Source organism: Cyrtonyx montezumae, unplaced genomic scaffold, assembly GCF_038088225.1.
Source record: "Cyrtonyx montezumae isolate F1298 unplaced genomic scaffold, pur_monq_1.0 scaffold_3, whole genome shotgun sequence".
In the NCBI taxonomy this organism is placed as follows: Eukaryota; Metazoa; Chordata; class Aves; order Galliformes; family Odontophoridae; genus Cyrtonyx; species Cyrtonyx montezumae.
The window spans coordinates 776,099-797,674 of NW_027072034.1; the positions used below are offsets into that span (position 1 = coordinate 776,099).

The 21,576-nt window shown below is 41.1% G+C and overlaps 2 protein-coding genes across 2 annotated transcripts in view; one reads left to right on the plus strand and one right to left on the minus strand.

The window, feature by feature from the left end:
- Window positions 1-21,576, minus strand: part of RB1 (RB transcriptional corepressor 1) — a 73,002-nt gene that overhangs the window by 10,540 nt on the left and 40,886 nt on the right. The window lies entirely within an intron of this gene.
- On the plus strand, window positions 16,455-19,765 carry LPAR6 (lysophosphatidic acid receptor 6). Its single transcript, XM_065743951.1, has 2 exons — window positions 16,455-17,587; window positions 18,608-19,765. The coding sequence occupies exons 1-2, from the start codon at window positions 16,919-16,921 to the stop codon at window positions 18,674-18,676; spliced, it is 738 nt and encodes a 245-aa protein (XP_065600023.1). The 5' UTR covers window positions 16,455-16,918; the 3' UTR covers window positions 18,677-19,765.

Consider the following 21,576-nt stretch of genomic DNA (forward strand, 5'->3'; position numbering starts at 1 on the left):
ATCAGCTCTGTCCCAACTCTGTGTTTAATTGGACTTTGTTTTCCATGAGAAGATTAAATGAATTCTTAAATACAGAGAAGAACTGTCCCTTTGGGTTTGGGTGTTGTCCACTGACTATAAAGGAAGTCCCTGAGCAGCTTTCCTCTCAGGCAGTGCTAATTAACAGTTCATAATATTCTAGAATCTGCTTTTGTTCCTGTTTGCCACTGCTTTACACTTCCTTTCCCCTCTTAGTAATCTTCTATATTCAAAAACCAGCATGATGTTGGTTAACAGAAGGTAATGCTGTCATCAAGCTTTGTGATAATCTCCTTTTATCTAAATCTGCAATGGGCAGAGGAAGAAAAACAACAAAAAAAAAAGGTAGAGAAAAAACAATGCCCATTAGTTCTGGTCATCTGAAAGGCTTTCCTCTTCACACAAAAGGTTTGGAAAGTCATAAACTACCAAGGAAGTGACAAGCACATAGGGATGGCATTTAAAATCATGTAAACACCAGTGATTTGAAGTCCTTGACAGCAAGCACACGAGCTGCTGATCTGAATGCAGATGTCCTTGCCCCAAGCTTATTAGGAATTTTCAAGTCCAGTTCTCTCACCTTCCAGCTTCTTATAAAATAAGAAACAGTTACTGCACCAGAAAAAGAGCAACTATTCTGTGATCTGACATTTAGGACCCTTCATAGCTGACCTAGAGACTGTTTTAGGTTGTCTCAAGTGTATTAAGTCTCAAGTGTATTAATATGGAATCAAGCATCTCCAATGAGAGAAACAGCAATTTCCTAAAAACAGAGATATCTGAAGACTTAGTGAGAAATGATTCAGATCTCTTCAGTTATGACAGGCACATCAGGTCCTAACAGCCAGGCTATACATTTTAAACCAGCGCTGCTTTAAGTAAGGCTGTAAATCCATTATCTTTACAGTTCCTCTTTACAGCTTCTCTCCACTCCCAAGACTGCTTTTCATCAGGTGGTTCTGTATTAACCAACCTCCTGTGTTTCACAAGGTCGCTCAGCAAGAGATCCCGGGCCATCTCACTGCAAGATGTAAGAATCACAGAATGGCTTAAGTTGGAACGACCTTAAAGCCCATCCAGTCCCAACCCAGTGCCACGGGCAGTGCCACCCAGCAGCTCAGGCTGCCCAGGACCCCATCCAAGCTGGCCTTGAGTGCCTCCAGGGATGGGGCACCCACAGCTCCCACAGCTTGAGTGCCACAGGGATGGGGCAGCTGTGCCACAGCCTCACAATCCTCCAAGCAAATCGTTTTTTCCTAACATCTAGCCTAAATTTCTTCACCCCCTTCCTTTTTTTTTCAGTTTAAAGCCGTTTCCCATTGTTCTATCACTGTGCAAAAAGTGCTCTCCCTCCTGCTTATGAGCTCCCTCCAAGCACTGGAAGGTATTCTGCAATGAGGCTACTGACACAACTTTGTCCATCTATAACCCACTCACCAGCTGAATTCTGAAGAGAAAAATGAACCATGTGCTTTAGGACCATTCCCATCTGCCACAACAGTGAAACAACCTTTTGAAAGAACTGCTTCAAAAGGAGTTTTGAAGACTGGCGTACAAACACAACTACATTTTCATTCAGCTCTTTTTCTGTTTAAACTACTCAGGATGACCCTGGGAAGGATACACAACTTGCAGCAGGCTCCCACGTGACCTTTTTCAGCAGTTTTTCTGCTCAACGTTCACACAACTTCAGCTTCTCTTTAATTTATAACAAGGCTTTCTGAGTAACTAAGGAGTTAATACTCAGCACATGAAAGCCTTCACTAAGTAACTGCTCTAAGTCAGCACAAGACAGTGCTGCACTGAAAGACACAGCCCCAAACCAGGGAACTGTGCTTCTTCCTGTTCTGATGATGTTTTCTTTCTTCTGGGAGATGGTTTCTTGTTTTGCTTAAGCCCATTTGGCAGGGAAAGCCTCAGGCTTAGTTTTACACTCTGGGCAGTTTCCCTACGTATAGCACTTCATGGCAATGCCAGCAATTGCACACTAGGTCAAATAAGGAGACAGAAACAAAGCAGCTGTAGGATGACACAAGCCAGCATCTTTCAGTGGCAGCACCAGTATCAAGAACTGGAAGACAATGCAAAGAGATCTCGTGATTTTCAATGGTTGGATGATAAAGTAACCATAGCACTTGATAATAAAAACAAAACTACAGGGAAAAAAGACCTTACATTTACAATCATTAGGGCTTGAAGTCACTATTTTAAGGCGAGGTATTCAGACTTGCTGTGAATAATTCTGAAAATGCCAACTCATGGCTCAGAAGTTCAAGTGTAAAGAATTATTAGCAAACACTAACACAGAATTATCATTATGCCTGTACTGTAACCCACAGCATAGCAAAAATGGTCATCAAACTAAATTAGCAGCCAACAGAACCGAAAGCCAAAAACAACTATATTTTCCATACAGCATGAGAGCTCAGCTGTGGAAGCAGCCAGCACAAAGAACTGTGAATACAGAAAACACCTTGCTCCAAAAGACAACCACACACAAAGGTCCACGAAGCACTACAATAAAACCCATGCAGTGTGTTTTTGCTGAACAATATCTACAAAGATTACATTGTAGGCTAGTTCTGAACAGTTATTCCCCAAAGGAACGGCCACATGCCTCTTCCAGGTAGATCTTTGGTCTGAACTGGCAGTGCTGCTAGAGAAACAACCTTATCTGAAGTCATTAGCATGTTTATTACCTTGCTCCCTGTTCAAACCGGGCTTCAGTATGACTCATCTCTGACACATCCGACTTGCCAAGGTCCTTCAGCAAAAGCCAAAGGTCTCAAAGACAAAGGGAACTCCAACCAGTGTTCTCCGTCTCAGCACAAGAAATCATGCACAATACATAAAACTAAAACCCACTTGATGCGAGCCCTTTGGCTGCTGGAAATGGTGACACATCAGTCAGCAACAAAATGTCCTGCCAAATATCTTGAGGTTGAGAACTGTATCAACAACCTTAAACTGTGAAAACAGTACAGTGTGAAGACTTTGTCAGCAAAGGAAGTAAAGAAGAGATGCTTTAAAGGACCAGAACTATTAAGAACAATACTTTGTAATCGTTCTCACACATCAGCAATTACTGCACTCAGGAGCAAAATAGCATTCAAGCACTTACCTTCTTCAGAGGAATTTTTGGGTCACTAAATACCTATTTTGGTAAAGAGGATGAATTTCTTTAATTACTGTGGTAACAGCCAAGCAGATTGTTACAGCCCCATATCACACTAAGCTCCCTCTTTCTAGTTGTTTCTACTCTGTCTTACACAGTCGCCATTCCCAGAACCACGGATCAAGAGTTCCAGGAATTATTTTTCCCAAGTACAAGTGCAGACACGACTCTCCCCTCACATCTCTCATCTTCTGCCTGGCAAAACACTCCAACGTGATTACAGAGCAGCTTTAAGTACAGCTGAAAACAAGAATAATGACACGCTGATGAAAACAAGCAACTCGGTCTGCCTCTACAACAGGCAGGAAACAAGCCTGTTAGCTCTTGTTTTTGTTGCCCTTTGTGCTGGGATGCAGATCATGGTGCACCAGCTCCCTCCCTGCAAGATTCATTCACAAGAAATCATTGCACTGAAACCTCTGACTTCGGCTGCTCAGAGCACGACAACATCTCATGAAAAACCATTCAGTGTGAGTTTCCTTCAGGTACCAACAACATGGCATCCCTTACATTTTTGGTTTAAGTCAACAATTCCATTTCAGGTCTCATTTTCTTTCCAGTTTCTCATTAGCTGGACAAACGTAGGCACATGTATGACCAACACATCTCTGAATCCAGTTGAAGCAGTGAGTGTGCCAGGAAACTTTGCACACAATCCTTTTTAAAAAAGCACGGCGGTACCTTTTTATCATGGCCAAGTTTTTGTTGAATTATCAATTGCACAAAAGCAGATACAACAGAAGATCTGCTGAGAACACGGATCGCTAGGGTGAGCTGCAAATACTGAAAGAGAAACAGTCCATAAAAAGGAGTATTAGCTGGGACAAGTTACATTAAGAAGCTGCTGTAAGGGCAGATTGCCATACGATACTGAAAAGCAGTATGCTTTGTATAGTTTAAGTAGGACAATGAGGAAAAGGAACTGGCAGGGGGTTGGACTCGTTCTCTAGTGGTCCCTTCCAACCCCTAAAATTCTGTGATTTCCAAAAGCAATGTGATATCCATGGTATGACATGATTCTACCATTGACGTTGTGCTTCATACTGCAACACAAGCAAGAATACTGTTGCATTAAACACACACACTGACAAAACCAACAAGATGCCTCCAAACACTTCTGCCTTGGGCACAGTTGGGTAACAATCAGATAAGATGTGATGCCATAAAGACAGAGAGCAGTGCACGGGAGATTAACAAAACTAAAGGAATTCTTTAATATCCTTGTAACATAGTAGGATGCAGCTGAACGGGCAAAAAAGGGCAAAAATCGTAAAAAGAGAGAAAAAAAAGTAGTAAAATTTATAAGTGAAATCTAAGAGAGTGCATCTCTGCAGCAAACTGCTCACTAGGATATCAGTAACACGTGCAAGGAGCTCAATCTAACATTGCCAAACTTAAGCTAGGTTATTTTTCAGCAAATGAAGTAAGACATGACACATTGCACCTTTCCTTGTGGCCACAGTTTCTGAAGACTCATCAAGGAAGGGTAAACTCAGGCTCTGGAAAAACAAGTTGATCGGTGGCAGAACATTTCCCCCTCAGCTCTTTAGAAGGAAATGATGCAGAAAATTACTGATTTATATTGCTTTGAAACACTTCCTTTCTCATTTGCACCATAAAGTGCAAACCACGCTGTTCCGTGTATATACAAGGGCCAAAGATATGTTTGATTACTTGGTATCACGTGAGACAATTGTTGATTATTACTTCATATTAAACAAATGGCTTTAATTCAGTTTGGCAGCTTGATGGATGGTACAAAGAATGGGTGGAGGTAATGTCACGCTGCCATTCTGAATTATTTGGCTAACAAATAACAGATACGTAGACAACAGCAGCACTCAGGTGACAGTACCACAGAGTTTTTGTCACAAAGTCAAACTTATTTTTCAGCTTCTTTGAAGCTGTTAAAAAAATATATAGCGTGCTATTTTTTTCTTCTCTTTCTGAATTACAGGAACTGCCACATAAAGATAAGGGTTTTTAGTAGAAATGTATTCGCGATAGAAGTGCTTGAGCACTAAAACGTTGTGACAAAAGCAAGTCAGATCAAGAGATAAGCCCTGCTGATGCCGACCAACTACACAAGGCTGCACTTAGAGCACTCTGATTTGCATAACATCGTGGGGACCGAGGCAGCTCAGGGCTGTGCCCATCGCCTGTGGTGCAGACCCTGTCCCTGACCCCAGCTGCCCCTCCCCAGCACGGCTCCATGCCGTTCCCTCGGGCCCTGTCGCTGTCACACAGAGCAGAGCTCAGCGCTGCCCCTCCGCTCCCTGTGAGAGCTGCAGCCGCCATCAGGCCTCCCCTCAGCTGCTCTGCTCTGCGCTGAGCAAACCAGAGGGTTGCAGCTGCTCCTCATCCATCCTGCCCTCCAGAACCTTCCCCGTCTTTGTGGTCCTCCTCTGGAGGCTCTAACAGTTTTGTGCCCTTCCTGGTAGTGCAGTGCACAGTACTCAAGGTGAGGCCACACCAGCACAGGGTAGAGGAACAATCCCTTCCCTCAACCTGCTGCCACTGCTGTGCTCCATGCACCCCAGGGTACAGTTGGCCATCCTGGCTGCCTTCGCCCACCCACCCTGAAACCTCAAACCAGGGCCAGATGTTGGATCTCAAAGCTGCTTGTGAGACACACGAGGACAACCAGCTGCCTCAGAAGAAGGGCCATAAGAAGTGCATAGGGCTGGCCAGCACACACCTAACCAACAAACCCTACCAGCCTACCCATCCAGTTGTGACATGGGAATGGGAGTCTTGGGTCTTCATAAAGCTGTTGAGTAAACAACTCTCCTTATATTTTAAAATACTGACATATCCTAAAAGAACATTAAAATCTTCAGAACAAATTAAAGCTCTTTTCTGTCATTCCGATACTCCCCAGTGTTGGGAGTAAATGCGTTTATGGAAATCAAGAAATTTGCACAGCCTCTGCTCTCTTTTTCAACGTTTCTGATGAAATCACTGCAATTTACAAGTCCTATTTTGAGAAAATTGAAGAGTTCTGCTTCAAGTTTTACTTCCTGAAATTTCAGGAAAATGAAATTAGCTTCTGAAGATTATTTTTTGTATTTTTAATTATTATTATTTTTTCATTTGGAAAGCCTTCTGGGAAAAAAATGTCACTGTAATTCCCACAGAAAGCTTAGCCTTCATTAACACATTTGCCAACAAAAAGCATTTCTCCAGCCTTATAGAAGCACCCCCAAATATTTCCCTTTAGCTCTCTAACTCCACAATGCATTAAAGATTGCACACTATGCAGACAGTGACGCAATCTGGAGTCTGCTGAGTTTTACAGCTTCTCTTTATTATTTTGCACATGAAAGACAAATTGTAACTGCAGCTTCACCACTTCTCCTTATCCCATCTTTCATGTACTTTCCATTTACAACCATAAACATGTGGTTCAATACTGAAGCTCTCCATGTTATAGCTGTGAGACTGGGAATAAAACTTACTTCTCCCAGGCCAGAGGACAGAAAGGATTCACCTTTTTAAATGTATATATTTAAATGATACGATACGATATTATAATAAATGATATAATAATATAACACAATATAATATAATGCAATATGTTTTATATGTTATATAATATTTTTATTTCATCTAATTTTTAAACTTTACTATCAGAGTGAACTCTGAGAGGATTACCTTAAATTTCCAGGAATTTAGGAAGTCATAGCTCTAATTTCTGTTGCACTGAAATAAGAAAAAATTTCCTGCTCCAAAAAAATATCAAGAATAAAATGAACGCTTAAAAATACAAGTCAACCCCGACATTTCAACATTGCTTCTGGTAAGGAAACAGCATTTTCACACCAACTCACTCTTAGCTGTATTCACTTAAGTTGCTCTGTGCAATCCAGTGTTGTACTCTCTCTCAAAGGAAAACAGACAAATAAAACATGGAAACAGCTGTCAAATGTAAAGGAACTTCTTTGGGATGCAGTTTTGCTCTGCTGCTTTTGCTTACACTGTGTAGAAAATGCCTATTTCTGCTTTTGGTTATTGCTGTATCTGTTACAGGCAGCTTCACTGACATCAGTGCAAGTAGAAGTAATAATATAAAACATGTACAGAAACCAAAGCATATATGCAATGTACTACAGCCCAAGATGCACCCACAAGTGCCTCAGAGCAGCAGGTAGAAGCCTTACATCAAAATATCTGTTTAAGAAAATGTCGTATAAGGCACCTCAATCCAGATGCAATTATCAATAAGTTCTTTTTCCACACAGTCAATTTCTGTACTTTTTGAACTTAAATATAATCTCCTTTTTTGTCGGTCAGTGTGCATTTTCTACAGCTACCCGAAGCACATACATCAGTGATTCAGCCATAGCAAAAGCAGCAGACAGATTTCACCACTAACTTCCAAAGAACGATGTGGGTGCAAATCAAAGAATTCTCTAAGTCAGACACACAACTGATAGTCTCAACCTGAATTTCTCTCTGCACCCAACTTCCTAGTCTTTCTGGTTTCACTGCATGTTACACAAGGTACGTGTGGCACATTTGTTTGTCGTTTTCTAACTATCTAGATTGGTTGACATGAGTCAGTAGATCTTAACATGACAAGGAAAACAGAAGCTGATGCAAGTACTGAAGACTATCAGCTCAAAGCATCTCCCACACTGAACTAAGAAAACATGCAGCATCTTCAAAGAGGACTGAGAGGTAGGTTGTCATCCTGCATCACGTCCCTATTGGTCTCAACAAAAGCACAGCATATTACTGCCAATACTTATGGTCCTTAGTAAAAAAATTAAGCATACACGATCCTATTTTATTAGAAGTATCATTACCTCAAACCATTCACACTAAAATTGCAGGCTGAAACATCAGAAATGTAGAACTCACCCTTGAGTGGTTGGACTTGATGATCTCCAGAGGTCCTTTCCAACCTCTACAATTCTGTGACTCGTGTGAGGTTCAGACTCTTTCTAAACCTCACACGGGCAACACTAAGTTCACCTCAGGCCAAGTGTCAACACAGAATTTGAAAGCCTCAAAGTTGAACACCTGACCACAACACTCACTGTCAAGTTTCACAGTTGTCTTAAATCAGCATATATGCGCTGGTGCTTCCCTGAGTGTCTGCACCTTGAGCTCTGCCTTCTGCTTTAACATTGACATCATAGCTATGACTACAGCAATCATGCATTTCTTGGCATTTGTTTAAAACCAAACTCTCCTCATCCAACAGAATGCACTCAAACACAAAGCAAGAGGGAAGAAACAGGACTGAAGGGAGGGCAGGACGACTGCCTTGAGCAACAGCCCACATTCAGCCAATTTCATTGTAAAAACCATACCCTGTTCAGCGCAAAGAAACACAAGAACCTAATGGGCTCAAGAAATACACAGTTAAAATAATATTTGTAAACACAGGTATGAACTCTGAGCTCTTCACTAAGTAACGGGCACCAGTGCACTCACTCTTATCCCTTGTCCTCATATCAACCAATGTTTTCTTTTTTCCTTTCAAAAATTCTATGATTGGTAGCTACTGATAGTTTTTGAGGCGTTACAAACTACTGCTTTTACCACAGACCTGAAGGATTTGTGTAGCTGGAGGTTAATTTTTTCCATCTCTATCAGTGCACTGCTAAACCATCACAGATAGCAGCTGAGAAAGTTTCACAAAACCCACACAAACGAGTAACAGGAATGCATGACAGCTGCTGCCCACCACCACCTGAATCTCACTGTGACCTTTGCAGTCTTTGACGTTAGCACCCATACGACCACGGAAAATATGCATTTGCTAGGATTACTTTTAAACCAAGTAATTTTCCTCATTCAATTGACCACTTTCATGACCTCAAAGTACGTGGGGTAACCTAAACCACACCACGTGGATGGTTCACTGGAAATTACAGAGGAAGGCTTCTGAGTGGAGATCAATGAGGTCAGGGGGAGAGACTCCAGCCTCCCCTCTTTTGACAGGGCCGCCCCAACATCTATCTCCCAGAATGGCTTAACTCTTCCAGAAAGTCTACTAAGAAATATTCACATGATGAATCAATTTCTGTCATGAAATATGTCTTTTCACACAAGATGAAGAACTCTGAAGAAGCTTATCTGATGGGAAGGAAAAAAAATGGCTTCTCCTTTTTAAAATTACGCTGCATTGGTGGGTTCAGATCATCCAACTCCATTATTTCCAAGATTTCAGCAGAAAATTAAACGAAAAAAGTCATTAAGAAGCACAGCCTTTGTCCTTCCTCCAAAATTTCGACATTTGTGTTCTTAGTTTCGAGGTATCACTTGATGGACACGCTGGAAAAGTGACTGCCGCAAATGGTCAACACAACAGAAAGAACTAACGAAGCACGGCAGTTTCAGAAAACTGGGCTGGAAGGAAAGAGCCTTTGCAGGGATAAAGTCAGCTGAAGCATTTCTAAGACTGTTTACCAGTACTAATGACATGCTACGTAATCATTTAAAGTGATCTTATGATGGAGAATTTAAAGAGGTTACTTGCTGACAGACGCTTTAAGAAAGTAATAATTCTTCGCATTAATCAAGTCCAAGTTCTGTTCTTTGGCAGCAGCTCTCCCCAGACAAGCATTTTCATGTCAGGATTTATCTCTGCTAATTAGCTTACCAGCTTGAACAACTCTGATGAAACTTCTTACATTCTCATTTTGTGAAGGAAACTGAAGTAATTCCATGGTTGTTTTTCTTTTCTTTTTTTTTTACAGAAAGAACTCTATGAATGCACATAAATCTTACCGAATGCCTATGGTAAATTTTTACAATAGCTTCATAATGCTGTCCTTTATAGGAGAGAGAATAGGAATGTGATTGCAGGCTTTGTGCAGTCTCTGACAAGCAGAGGTTAAAATCTTGTATAAAGGCAGAGGCTTTACTCTGTCAAAGATGCAAGAGGCTGCTCGTACTTAATGGGGTGGCTGCAAGTAATTTGGCATGGAATTGAAATGTGTCTTAAAGACCTATGTGGATAAATACCACTTATCTTCACATGGAACTAGCCTACCTCAGTTCTAAGAAAAGAAGAATGGGAATAGATGGTGGGCAAAAGCTTTGACTAAAGACCTAAAAAAAATAACAAGTTGTTCGCTTAGAAATGAAAAGAATTATAATCTTCCAAGTTCTGCCTGTCCACGTTTCATTCTGTATGTTCGGAATGGCTTCCAAAAGAACTAATGAAGTGCCTCCGATCTCCTCCTCAGAATTCTTTGTATTTTCTTGATATACCACCTGAGTTTTTAGTTCTTTTGTGGAAAAAGTCACATTTCTACACCTGCATTACTTTGAATATGCATTTCCTGTCATTAAACGTTTTGCAAATTTCCGCCCATTTCAGTTAAACTCTGCATTTCTAACGCTATGATTTAGAAACTTAAGCAGAGCCAGAATATACCATTCTTAAAGATTAAGCCATTTATTTTTTATATTACACACACACTTTAATCATGTTTGCAGAACAGCCGGATAAATGCCTTTTTTAAGCTTTTCATATTTGTGATCCTTCACCTTTTAGCTCATTTGTTCAAAGCCACTCAATTCAAAGCATAAAGCTTGAGAAGATTTAATGTTATCTAACTACCAACTATCTTACTGTCCTATCAACTCTACTTCCATGATGGAACTTTGAAGGGTTTCATTCCGTCTCTTCGCAAGTAAATACACTGCAGTGCACCTGAAGAAGTTTCCCTCAATTAATTTATAAAGCACAGCTCCAGATATCATCTTGAGTTATAGCTGGATACCCATCTTAAACTGCCTGCTCACAATGTCACTGCCCCAACAGCCACGCAGCATCTCCCACATATACTGTAACTGCCTCAGAAAAATGCCAGACCGCACAGCAGAAGTAGCATTTTTGATCACCTTTCAGAGTTTCCTCTCTTGCAAGGTTCATTCAATTAGATATGCAACAGAAATGGCAGTTTTGTTCTTCATGCAAAGTAATTTCTCCCTTAAATTAGCGATATAGAGTGGGAGGAGGCTTAAATTGGCAGTTCCTAATACAGGGACACAGTTGCTGTTTGTATCTACAAGCAGTAAAAATTGAGGTGGAAGGGAGGAGTAAGTAAATGATGCTTCTCTTACCTGCTGCTGCTGCACTTAGAGAAAAGTGTGGGGCACCATTTTAAATGCATCATACAACAACTGATATATCACCAACATATAAACACTTTATCCAGTTATTGCTTGGTCGCTCCTGACCTCCTCAGAAACAAGTTCTTAAAGAATTACTTGGCACATCAAAATATTTTATAATGTAAGAAAAAAGCTTCTGCTGGAATTTCCACGGGTTGCACGAAAAATGCAAACCAAGAAACTTTATGCAAATATTTATCAGATATCTCAGTGGCCTAAAACACTGTTATAACTGTTCTTGTGTACTCATAATGCAAATGACCAATCCTCATATCCCACTATACTATTTACATAATTCTGTGTAAGCATCACATGTAACTTGAGCTTTGAATCAACAAAGCATTCTTTACTGTTCACTGCATATTCCTATCAGCCCTATTACAAGAATGACTTCCAAATTTGCTGCTCTGTGCTTGAAAAAAAGTTAATCCCACATTTCCAGCTAGCATCCAAACTCAACAGAAAACAACTAATGCCAAGAATAAGCTCTAAGCTGTAAGCATATAATGTTTTCTGAAATAAAATATTCTAGAAGTGTCTTGTATGACATACTCCCAGTTCTGCACTTTTCCCCATCACTGCAGGAAATTCTTAACTGAATCCTGCTCCTTTTATGCAAAATGAAAATGGAAGGAGGAGAAAAAAAAGTCAAATCAGTAGCATTTTAAAGGTTCTTAATAAGTCTCTCAAGAATTTCCTCAGTAAATTAGAGTATCCAAGAAGACCTGTAAGTCTTACTGAGGATTACATTATGCTAATGGAGACTGCAACGCCTGAACACAGTCTCAGCTGCAGCACTTCTGAGTTCCCTTTCGAGGGAGTTTCAGCTTGGGGAGAAAAGCAGCAGAATATACTTATTTACCTCTTAGTTACTTAAAAGTGTTTAATCAACTTATATTCATTTTGCTTTCAAACTATATACGAGTGTTCAAGGCTGCACAGGGCTGTGAGCAACCTGCTCTAGTGGGAGGTGTCCCTGCCTATAGCAGGGGGTTGGAACTACATGATCTTAAAGGTCCCTTCCAACCCTATGATCCTATGATTCTATATCAGCTTTTAAGCAGTATTCCATAATAAAAATATGTTCTTGCCACCTAATATTGTAAAGAAGAGTGTAAAGGACAGTTCAAAAAGGAAGAGATTCTACATGAAGACAGGGAGTAGGGGGAAAAGGGCTCCAGCAACTTGAATTTCAACAAAAGGAGAGAAATTGTTTCCTCTTTCTGCAAGCAGGGAAGGAACCGTTGTGCTTCCTATAAAGGAAATTCAAACAATTCTAAAGAGAAGAGAGAAGCGTTTCAGACGTGCAGGAATGAAGAACTCTTTATTTTGTTCTGAGCTTCCTTTTTTCCTTTTTAAGCAATTACACACAAACAGTTTTAACTTCAAGAACGTAAGAAACTCACAGGCCAAATAATTCAGCTTTTGCTACCTTTTTATGCTGTAAAGTATATTTGAAAGGTATTTGGCATCTCTGTATTAAAATATAGCTGGTAAAATCCAGAAAACTGGTTATAGAAAGTCAATCCAAACGTCCACTTTTAGTGGAAAATATTTAAGTTCTCTTTTAACTTTTACTTGTTATTGGTATATGCAGTTTCACTTGCATCAAGCTAACACATTTCCTGATACGCAGCAGTCTCTTACTGGCAAAACAATAGTCATCCAGTATTAGTCTGGCTAGATACAAATTGTCTGTTCACCACAAAATGTGGAACACTCATTTTAAGACTTGTCTGCTCCACTTGTTTTTTGCTGCTGTTGTATTTGTTCTTTTTAAAGAAGGCAAACTTCAGTGCGCTGTGTAGGTCGCTCTGCAAATAACGCCTCCTATCTATTTCCATGGAAACGACAACAGATACAAAGAGCACAATGACACTACTTGACAGGGCAAACTCTCAACTCCAAAACACTCTGAGCTATGCATTTCCAGCAGCAATGAGCAAGAGCCTGCACGGCATGCAAACAAAAACCTGCTCCTGTGGAAGTGACCCTCTGCTGCAATGCACTGCCTCACTGTGCTCCCAGCCACTGTTTGATCTAAGTATTTGGTGAGCACTGATGGAGTCAGTGGGTGACACTTTGTCCACATGGAGGACACTGTAACCTTTACAATTATCCCAATCTCACGTTTAACAAAGCGTTCGGCATTGAAGGACTGCCAGCTTTTTTTAATAATTAAGATGGCCTCACATTGTGGAGAAGTGAACAGGCTCTTACACGGACAGAAGGAACAAAGTCACAGAAAACTTCACCAAGATGGGAAGAGAATATCCAGACACAACCAGAAACAGACTTCCTGGCTCCCCATCTCAACAATTAAAAATTCCTTCCTGTACATGCACACCACTCAAACAGGAACTGTGGTAAATAGACTAAAAACACTTCAGGAGTCATCATTACCCATGAAAATGAATAAATAACACTTGGGGAAAAAAAAAAACAACCACAAAAAAAACAAAACAAAACATCCTGCTGGTTGTCTTCAGTGTAACAAATGGCACAAGTTCTTTTGCATGTGCTTGCTGAACTGAAGTGGGAACAAATGACTGCTGTCTTGCAGTTACGTCTCTAAAAGTAGAACACTGATTTCTTTACAGAGCAGTAGAGCTGCATGCAGTGCTGCCCACATCCCTGACAAGCTCTGATTAGCAGACTGCACTACAGTGCTTCTAAATTCATTTCAGTATTACTAGTGTTGAAGTTGCTTTTCCCCCAAAATAAATCAGAACGTTTATTATAAGCAACAATACACAAGTTCCAAATTCACAACTGCCTGCAATTTTTGTATTGTTCCAGCACTGAAGACTTGAAAAACACTAGAGAAACACAAAACACTGGTCAGAAAATCCAGAAGTTTGGAAAGCCTTCAAATGATGGTTTTAATTTCAGTGAAACATATCTTTGCAACTCAACCTGGACTTCTGAAGTTAAGGCCTCCTGCATCTGTGTCCTAAGTGAGAGCAAGCTTGGTTCTGTGACATCTGGGGGGAGAAAGAAGCAGCAGTTGAAGCAGCAGCTCCTGCTGGCAGAGTCCTAAAGATGTTTTACTTGCAAATTGCTAGGATTATAAGGATTTTTCCTTCTGGCCTTCTGTTTGGTGCTAGAATAAATGTGCCATATAAATTCAACAGCACTCAAGGGTGAAAAGAGAGCTGTATCTCTCAGCTTGGATATATCTAAACTTTGGTAAGCAGAGCTAAGGGGCACCCAAGTGAAGGAGCGTACAAAATCCACTCACTGCTGAAGTGAGAGATGATTTCTAGCATTCCATCAGCTCTTGGCTTCAAGCCCACACTCACTCTCCCATCATTTCCTCTCCCATTGACAGAAACAGAGCCTTTGCACACCTACCACTAGCAACAAAGGATAGGCCTAGGACATTGCTGTGTTTGGAAAAGCAGGCAGACTCACATACACATCCCCCTTCAGCAGCAGCATCATTTCCTATGCAGAATAAAAAAACCCTAGGCCACAGGGCCCACCCTGCAGCTGTTTCCTCCCGCTTGCCCCCACCTCCCCATCCCAAAGGAAGGTCTGCCAGCAGCAAAGGTGCGGTAAGGAAGGTCATTACCATGTAAAATCTTTCTCCTGAGACCAAATGCAGGATGTATAAAAAAGAAAAAAAGCTAAGAAATCTCCTTTAGCCCCAAGAGGCTGTCGGGGAAACCACATTTAACCACAAGTTACAACTGCTTGAGCAAGGAAAAGCCAGGAAAGGCAACCTTATGTTAAGCTACAAATTCTGTGAAATGAAGAAGAGAATCTGCCACGCTCACCTTTTCACTTCTCTGCTTTACAGTTATATATTCCAAAAATATTACAGCCCCAAGAGGGAAACTGCTTCACTTTACCTCCGAATCAAGGTGAGGTAGTTTCACAGAAGCAAAACTGAAACAAAATGAGCCCAACTCTTAAAAAAAAAATAATTCTGAATTTTGTTTGAGATATCTTAAGAAACCATGCCAAAAACCCGTCAAGGTGTTCCTGATTCTCCTTTACAACAGACTAGACAACTTCTGCCTAGCGGAGCTTTGCTTATGCAGAGTTTATTAAAATCCTGTTCAAAGAGCCACACCACCCAGCCAGATACCAAGAGGTTTGTTGTTCGAAGACTTTGAAACATAGCAGGTTTGATGCCAGAAGTCAGCGAGTCTGTCCATGCTGATGCTAAATAAACAACTCTATCTAAACTGAGATGCATCTCCTACCTGCCTTCCCTGGAGGCATGAGCTGTTTTTTTTGTTGTTTTTTTTTTTTTTAAGTATTTCTTAATTAGTTACAACACGCTTTCATTTCTTTAATCAGTGACTAATGGGAGTATTACGGGCACATATGGTAACTGCAGCATTACGTTATCAGAAACAACTGTGTAGTGCAGTGTTTTGTGAAAAGCACCACCTTACTGATGAGGAGTAATTTGGGATACAAGATAAAATTTCCAGTACAAGGAATCAAGTCAATTCAGCTGAATTACAGGCCAAGAGGGCCTTAAATTGCACCAGGGGAGTTTCAGGTTGGATAGTAGGAAAAGTTTCTTCTCTCTGGAGGTGTTCGAGAACTGTGTAACGTGGCACTGAGGGATGTGGTGAGTGGGCATGGTGATGCTGATGGTTGGACTAGATTATTTTATCAGTCTTTTCCAGCCTTAATGGTTCTAGCACAGAGTCTCTCTTCTCACTGCCACACACCTCAGCTCAGGGATGCCCTAGGGCCACTCCAGCTCCTCCACTGCTGTGCCTCTGTGTGTAAATCATGAAGTGAAATTATTGTAATTATCTATCGGTGTTACGTTGTCCCTCAAGAGGAACGTAATAACACGGGAATCAACGCAGAGCACCTCAGCTGATTTGGGGTGATTAACGTGTTATCACAAGCAAACACATCTTGGCTTCAGTCGCACAGTTAACAGGAAACCCCGCTCTGACAACCAGCGAGGAAACAGATTAACCTCGAGGCGCTCAGACACACGCTTCCCCACAGCAGGGCGAGCCGGCAGCCGCACCAGAGCAGACCCCGGGGGCTGGCAGACAGACCAAGGCCGGCCTCTCCTCCCCGTGATGTCACGGTGCGGATGGGGCGAGCTCTGCCTGCCCCCTCCTCTCCCTCCCTCCCTCCCACAGGAGCCAACACGCCGTGGCACCGCCCTGCGCCCGCAGCCGCCGGGCTGTGGAGCTCGTTGTGCAGAGAGAGGGCTGCAGGGAGAGACATGGAAGCGCCCACGCTTTGCCGAGCCCGGGAAACGGCTCTTTGAAGCCCACTCCGTGCCTGCTTACTTCCGTTTGGACGACGGGAGCTGCAGCGCGCAGTAAGAAAGGCAGAAAGTTCTTCGCCGGCTCCATCCAGCCGAGATGGAAGTAAGCGAGCCCTGCGCTCACCTGGTCTGCTGCAAACAGCAGCGGTGGGAAGAGAGGAGCGAGCTCCTGCAGTGCTGCTGGAGATGAACCCCACCACGCACCTCGGAAGCTCTGAGGAGCAGCAGAAGCACATCTGCAGCAGTGCTGGAAGTTTTTAAAAGTTGCCCTAGAAACACCGGAGAAAGCTGCGCATCACAGGAATTGAGGCTTGTATTTCCGACATACCATTATAATGGTAAGCTCTAACTGCTCCACTGAGGACTCCTTTAAATACACACTGTATGGCTGTGTCTTTAGCATGGTATTTGTTCTGGGCCTGATAGCAAACTGCGTCGCTATCTACATCTTTACTTTTACGTTGAAAGTGCGGAACGAGACGACGACGTACATGCTGAATTTGGCAATATCTGATCTGCTGTTCGTGTTTACGTTGCCCTTCAGGATTTATTACTTTGTGGTAAGGAACTGGCCCTTCGGAGACGTCCTGTGCAAGATCTCCGTCACGCTGTTCTACACCAACATGTACGGGAGCATTCTGTTCCTGACGTGCATCAGCGTGGATCGCTTCCTAGCCATAGTGCACCCCTTTCGCTCTAAGACTCTTCGCACCAAAAGGAACGCCAGGATCGTGTGCGTGGCGGTGTGGATCACCGTGCTGGCAGGAAGCACGCCGGCGAGCTTCTTCCAGTCCACAAACCGCCAAAACAACACAGAACAAAGAACGTGCTTTGAGAACTTCCCCGAGTCCACCTGGAAGACCTACCTCTCCAGGATCGTTATCTTCATCGAAATCGTGGGGTTTTTTATTCCCCTCATCTTGAACGTGACCTGTTCTACCGTGGTCTTACGGACTTTGAACAAACCGCTTACATTAAGTCGGAATAAATTAAGCAAGAAAAAGGTACTCAAAATGATTTTTGTCCACTTGCTGATATTCTGCTTCTGTTTTGTGCCTTATAACATTACCTTGATACTTTACTCTCTGATGAGAACCCAGACATGGATTAATTGCTCAGTGGTGACCGCAGTCAGGACTATGTACCCTGTGACCCTGTGCATCGCCGTTTCAAACTGCTGCTTTGACCCTATAGTGTATTATTTCACCTCAGATACAATTCAAAATTCGATAAAGAGCAACAGGTTCACTAGAACACGTGATAACAGGTTCTCTGAATCACCAGTGTCAGAAAACTTTCTGCAACACAGCTTTCAGACCATAAAAATGAAAATATTTGATAGTGACTCTCCAAGATAAACTATGAGGAGACAGCTGGGACTAAACTGGAATTAGAAGCCCGCACGTTTCTTCAGCTGTGAAAATATATTCTGATCTGTAAACGTTACTTCTTCACATTAGAAAATGTTTATGATAAGGCTGTAAAAATGTTAACAGTGCACAGAGAAAGTATTTTAAGAATTTATATCAAATGTCTGGGTTTTTTTTACTCATTTTTATGTTAAAAAAAAAAAAAAAACAAACCTTTAGGTTTCAGCCGTGGTTACATTAGTCCAAAGACTGTTTTGTCGAGTCGGAAAAATGAAAAAATTTTTATTTTTCCAAAATTAAAGCAAGTGGTCTTTTTAAATCATTGCATCAATTTCCAAGTTACTAAGGACAGAGGGGCGAAACTAATCTCTTTACACTACAGGTTCCAGTTGGTTGTATAAGTTCAGCTAGCATTTCTTCTGAATCTCCTCTTCCTTTCTCCCTCCCTTGCTCCTAACAGCTTTTACTCCCAGCAGCCTCCTCCCTCATTATATCTGTAAGAGGCCTTATAATTGCTGAGCTACAAGATCTTAAGTTTCTCCTGTACCTGCCCTCCCAGAAGGAGCCATCTTCCGTTAAGTATTAAATTATGTCCCTGTTGCTATTCCAGTGAAAGCTATCTTCCCCTCCACTAACATGCTTTTTTTTCCACAGGGACAAAACACACTTTTTCCCACACTATCTAAACAATTAACGTGCCTACTTTACCCTCAAGAACAGTAATTCTCAACACATTTAGCTTCAGACTGCTGTTGCTGTTACAAAACTAGAAAGAAAAAGAAAAGACTATTCTGTTCCTCCACTTATCTGATAGAAATATTCTCCCTCCCCAAGCCTTGCCCTCATAAAGAAATTAAATCTTCAGGTAGTTTAGGGCTTCTGGAAACATGTCAGAAAAACTGGTTTTTCTTCTCGTCTCCGTCTCAGATGTCTGTGCAATTATAACTACAGGAGCCTGTGATGACTGAAGCTAGTGCTCTGGGTACAGTACAGGTTTATTAAACTTTTTTGTGAGAAGTTCTTCAACTCAAGTTTTAAGCAAAAAAACAGCCTCCAGGTAAGGTAATTCAATCTCTTATGAGTTTGTTACTAGAAAAATATATGACCTTTGGTAACTAAAAATAAGTATGTTTGGGGGTTGGCCTCGATGATCTCTAGAGGTCCCTTCCAACCCCTACAATTCTGTGATTCTATGCATCAGCCAAAATATTTCTTTCAAGAAACTATTTAGTTCCTCAAAGCAACTCAAGTAGTGCTGAGAATGAACTTCCCTCAATCTGTCTGAGAAAACTTTGATTTTTAACATAGCATTTAAAGTCTCAAATGCTATTCTGCAAACTTTACAGTATAAAAATAAATTACTTGAGGCAGTGCACCAGCAAAATTAATTGAGACACTCTGAAAAGTCGAAGCCAACATAAAGAGAGAAATCCATTTATAATATTGTTACACACAGGAGAATATACACAGGAGTGTCTTTAAAGGTCCTGCTGTATATGTTTCCTGGCTATTAAAACACTGTGTACATTTCCCTCAAAATTAATTTAACATCCCTCTAACATTCAATAAATACTGAAAAGGTAGAAGTAAGCGTTGGGTTTTCCTCCCCACGGACAGTGGAGTGAAAAAGCAAATTAAATGATGTTGTCAATTTAGGGCAGTCAGTTGCAACACGGCTACAGTACTACCAACTGCACACACAATAACTGAGGCACTTGTCAGGGAAGTAGCTGAAACAACTAAATGTGGGTCAAGATGCATGTTGGGCAATCACACTGTATTATAGATTCATTTTCTCTGCAGTGCTTTTGCATCATTTCATATATCAACAACAACAACTGGAAAACTTGAATTGTTCATACTACAAGAAATTAATGCTGCTAAATTAGAAATTCATTCTCCATGACTGGTGCAAGGAAAACTCAAATACTGTGAGCTAAAATATAGTGGAAAGCGTTTAAATTTAGACCAGCAGTTGAAGACAGACAGGCTCTTTGCTGGGAAATCTTAATCTCCTGATTTTATCTTCTGGAAAAAAAATGCATGAGAAAAAACACCGTGAGTAGGAAACCTGCATGTTTCCTACGTAAGAAATCACTGAAAACCCCAAAGTTCAGAAGTCGTATACACATCCCTAATGTCCTGAAGAGCCTGTTTAATATTAGGAATAACTGGAAAAAAAAAAAAAACAACTTTTCTACTGATATTTGTAGTCAGTTATGTTCTTCCCATGCAAAGAGGAACATCTGAAATTTTAGAGAATCTGTTACTTGAAAAATTCCTGATCTGGCCAATCAAGCCTGTACTCTCCCCCAAAAATGCTGATATAAGACCACGCTACCAGTCCATCAGGATTGAATGCAGCTCTCCTCCTTTTCCAGTTCTGTAGGGAGATTATCCTAGAGAGCAGTGGATAGAGCAACATTCCATGGGTACTTTCCTGAACAGCTGCACCCCTTTGGTCTAATCCTGCCTTTGATATCAACTCTGCTGGTAGGAGCTCCTGCCAAAATTTAAATCTAGATGAGGAGTTAATCTCCTAAGTCACGCCAAGGCATCCCAATAAAAAATGGCTTACATTGACAGAGCTTCCGTATATCTGATAACACACTGCATGCAGCACTTCCTAAAAGTGCTGTATTTTTACTGGAGATGTTATGCAGTGGGGTTTTCGAGTTTGTTTTCAGGACCATGCCATGCAGATTTGTTCTTTGTATTTCAGTTGCTTCATATACAGAGTGCAGATACTGCCTGCTTACCATGAAACTGTTTTTTAGTCCTAAGACCAGAGAGACAGCAGTTGCTAACTAGACAACAAACCATGTGTTCCAAAAGAAAAGGAAAAAAATCAAAAATAACACCTACCACAGCATACCATTACTTCAGAAAGAAAAGATTTCTTATTTTAAACTTACTTTTATGTTTAAACTTTAGGCAGCTTTTAACATGCACAGCATCCTGCTGCAAAAGGTTCATGTTAGGTGCTGTGCTGGGTAACAAAACAAAACAAAACCACCAACTTCAGATTTAAATCCATTATTTTCATTACTACCTTCTTTTGGAAAAGGCGAAGAGCATTTGATAGCCAGTCTTTCTGTTATCACTCCTGATTATATACTCCCCTATCATCTCTAGCAAATGCCAAGTGAATTTTCAGTTGCAACTTCAAACAGCACTCTAACCTGAGTTGAGATCTTAGGAATTACATTAACAACTCTGGTAAAGTTACAGTGAACCCAGTGGTAATTGCAGAAATTCCACCTGACCATGGTAAATCCTGGCATTATTTATTCTTCCAAGTTATTCTTTAGGAATTTTAACAATGAAGAGCAATGCATTCATATTTTCCCAGCAGCAAATATTCTGAAACCTAGGCAGACTTGTAAATCCTGACAACTTCCTTTAAGCATCACTGAAAAAAATGCAGGAGAATATGTTTCAAAGCTAATGCAAAATTTAAATTTTAAATACATTATATATATATATATATATTCAAATCAAATGCCTGGGCTGTGTTTGTTACCCAGTTATGTTGAAAACATTAGGTATAAATACAACGGACAATCACTGAATTAGTGTGTTTTCAGAACACACTCAACAGAACTCATTAAAGATGCATGTAG

Bases quoted from the DNA above. Each gene is read 5' to 3' on its own strand.
- LPAR6 (XM_065743951.1), top strand. From the start codon at position 16,919: ATGGTAAGCTCTAACTGCTCCACTGAGGACTCCTTTAAATACACACTG. The intron at 17,588-18,607 runs GTACTCAAAATG...TTTTTTCCACAG, and splicing joins ATAAATTAAGCAAGAAAAAG to GGACAAAACACACTTTTTCC.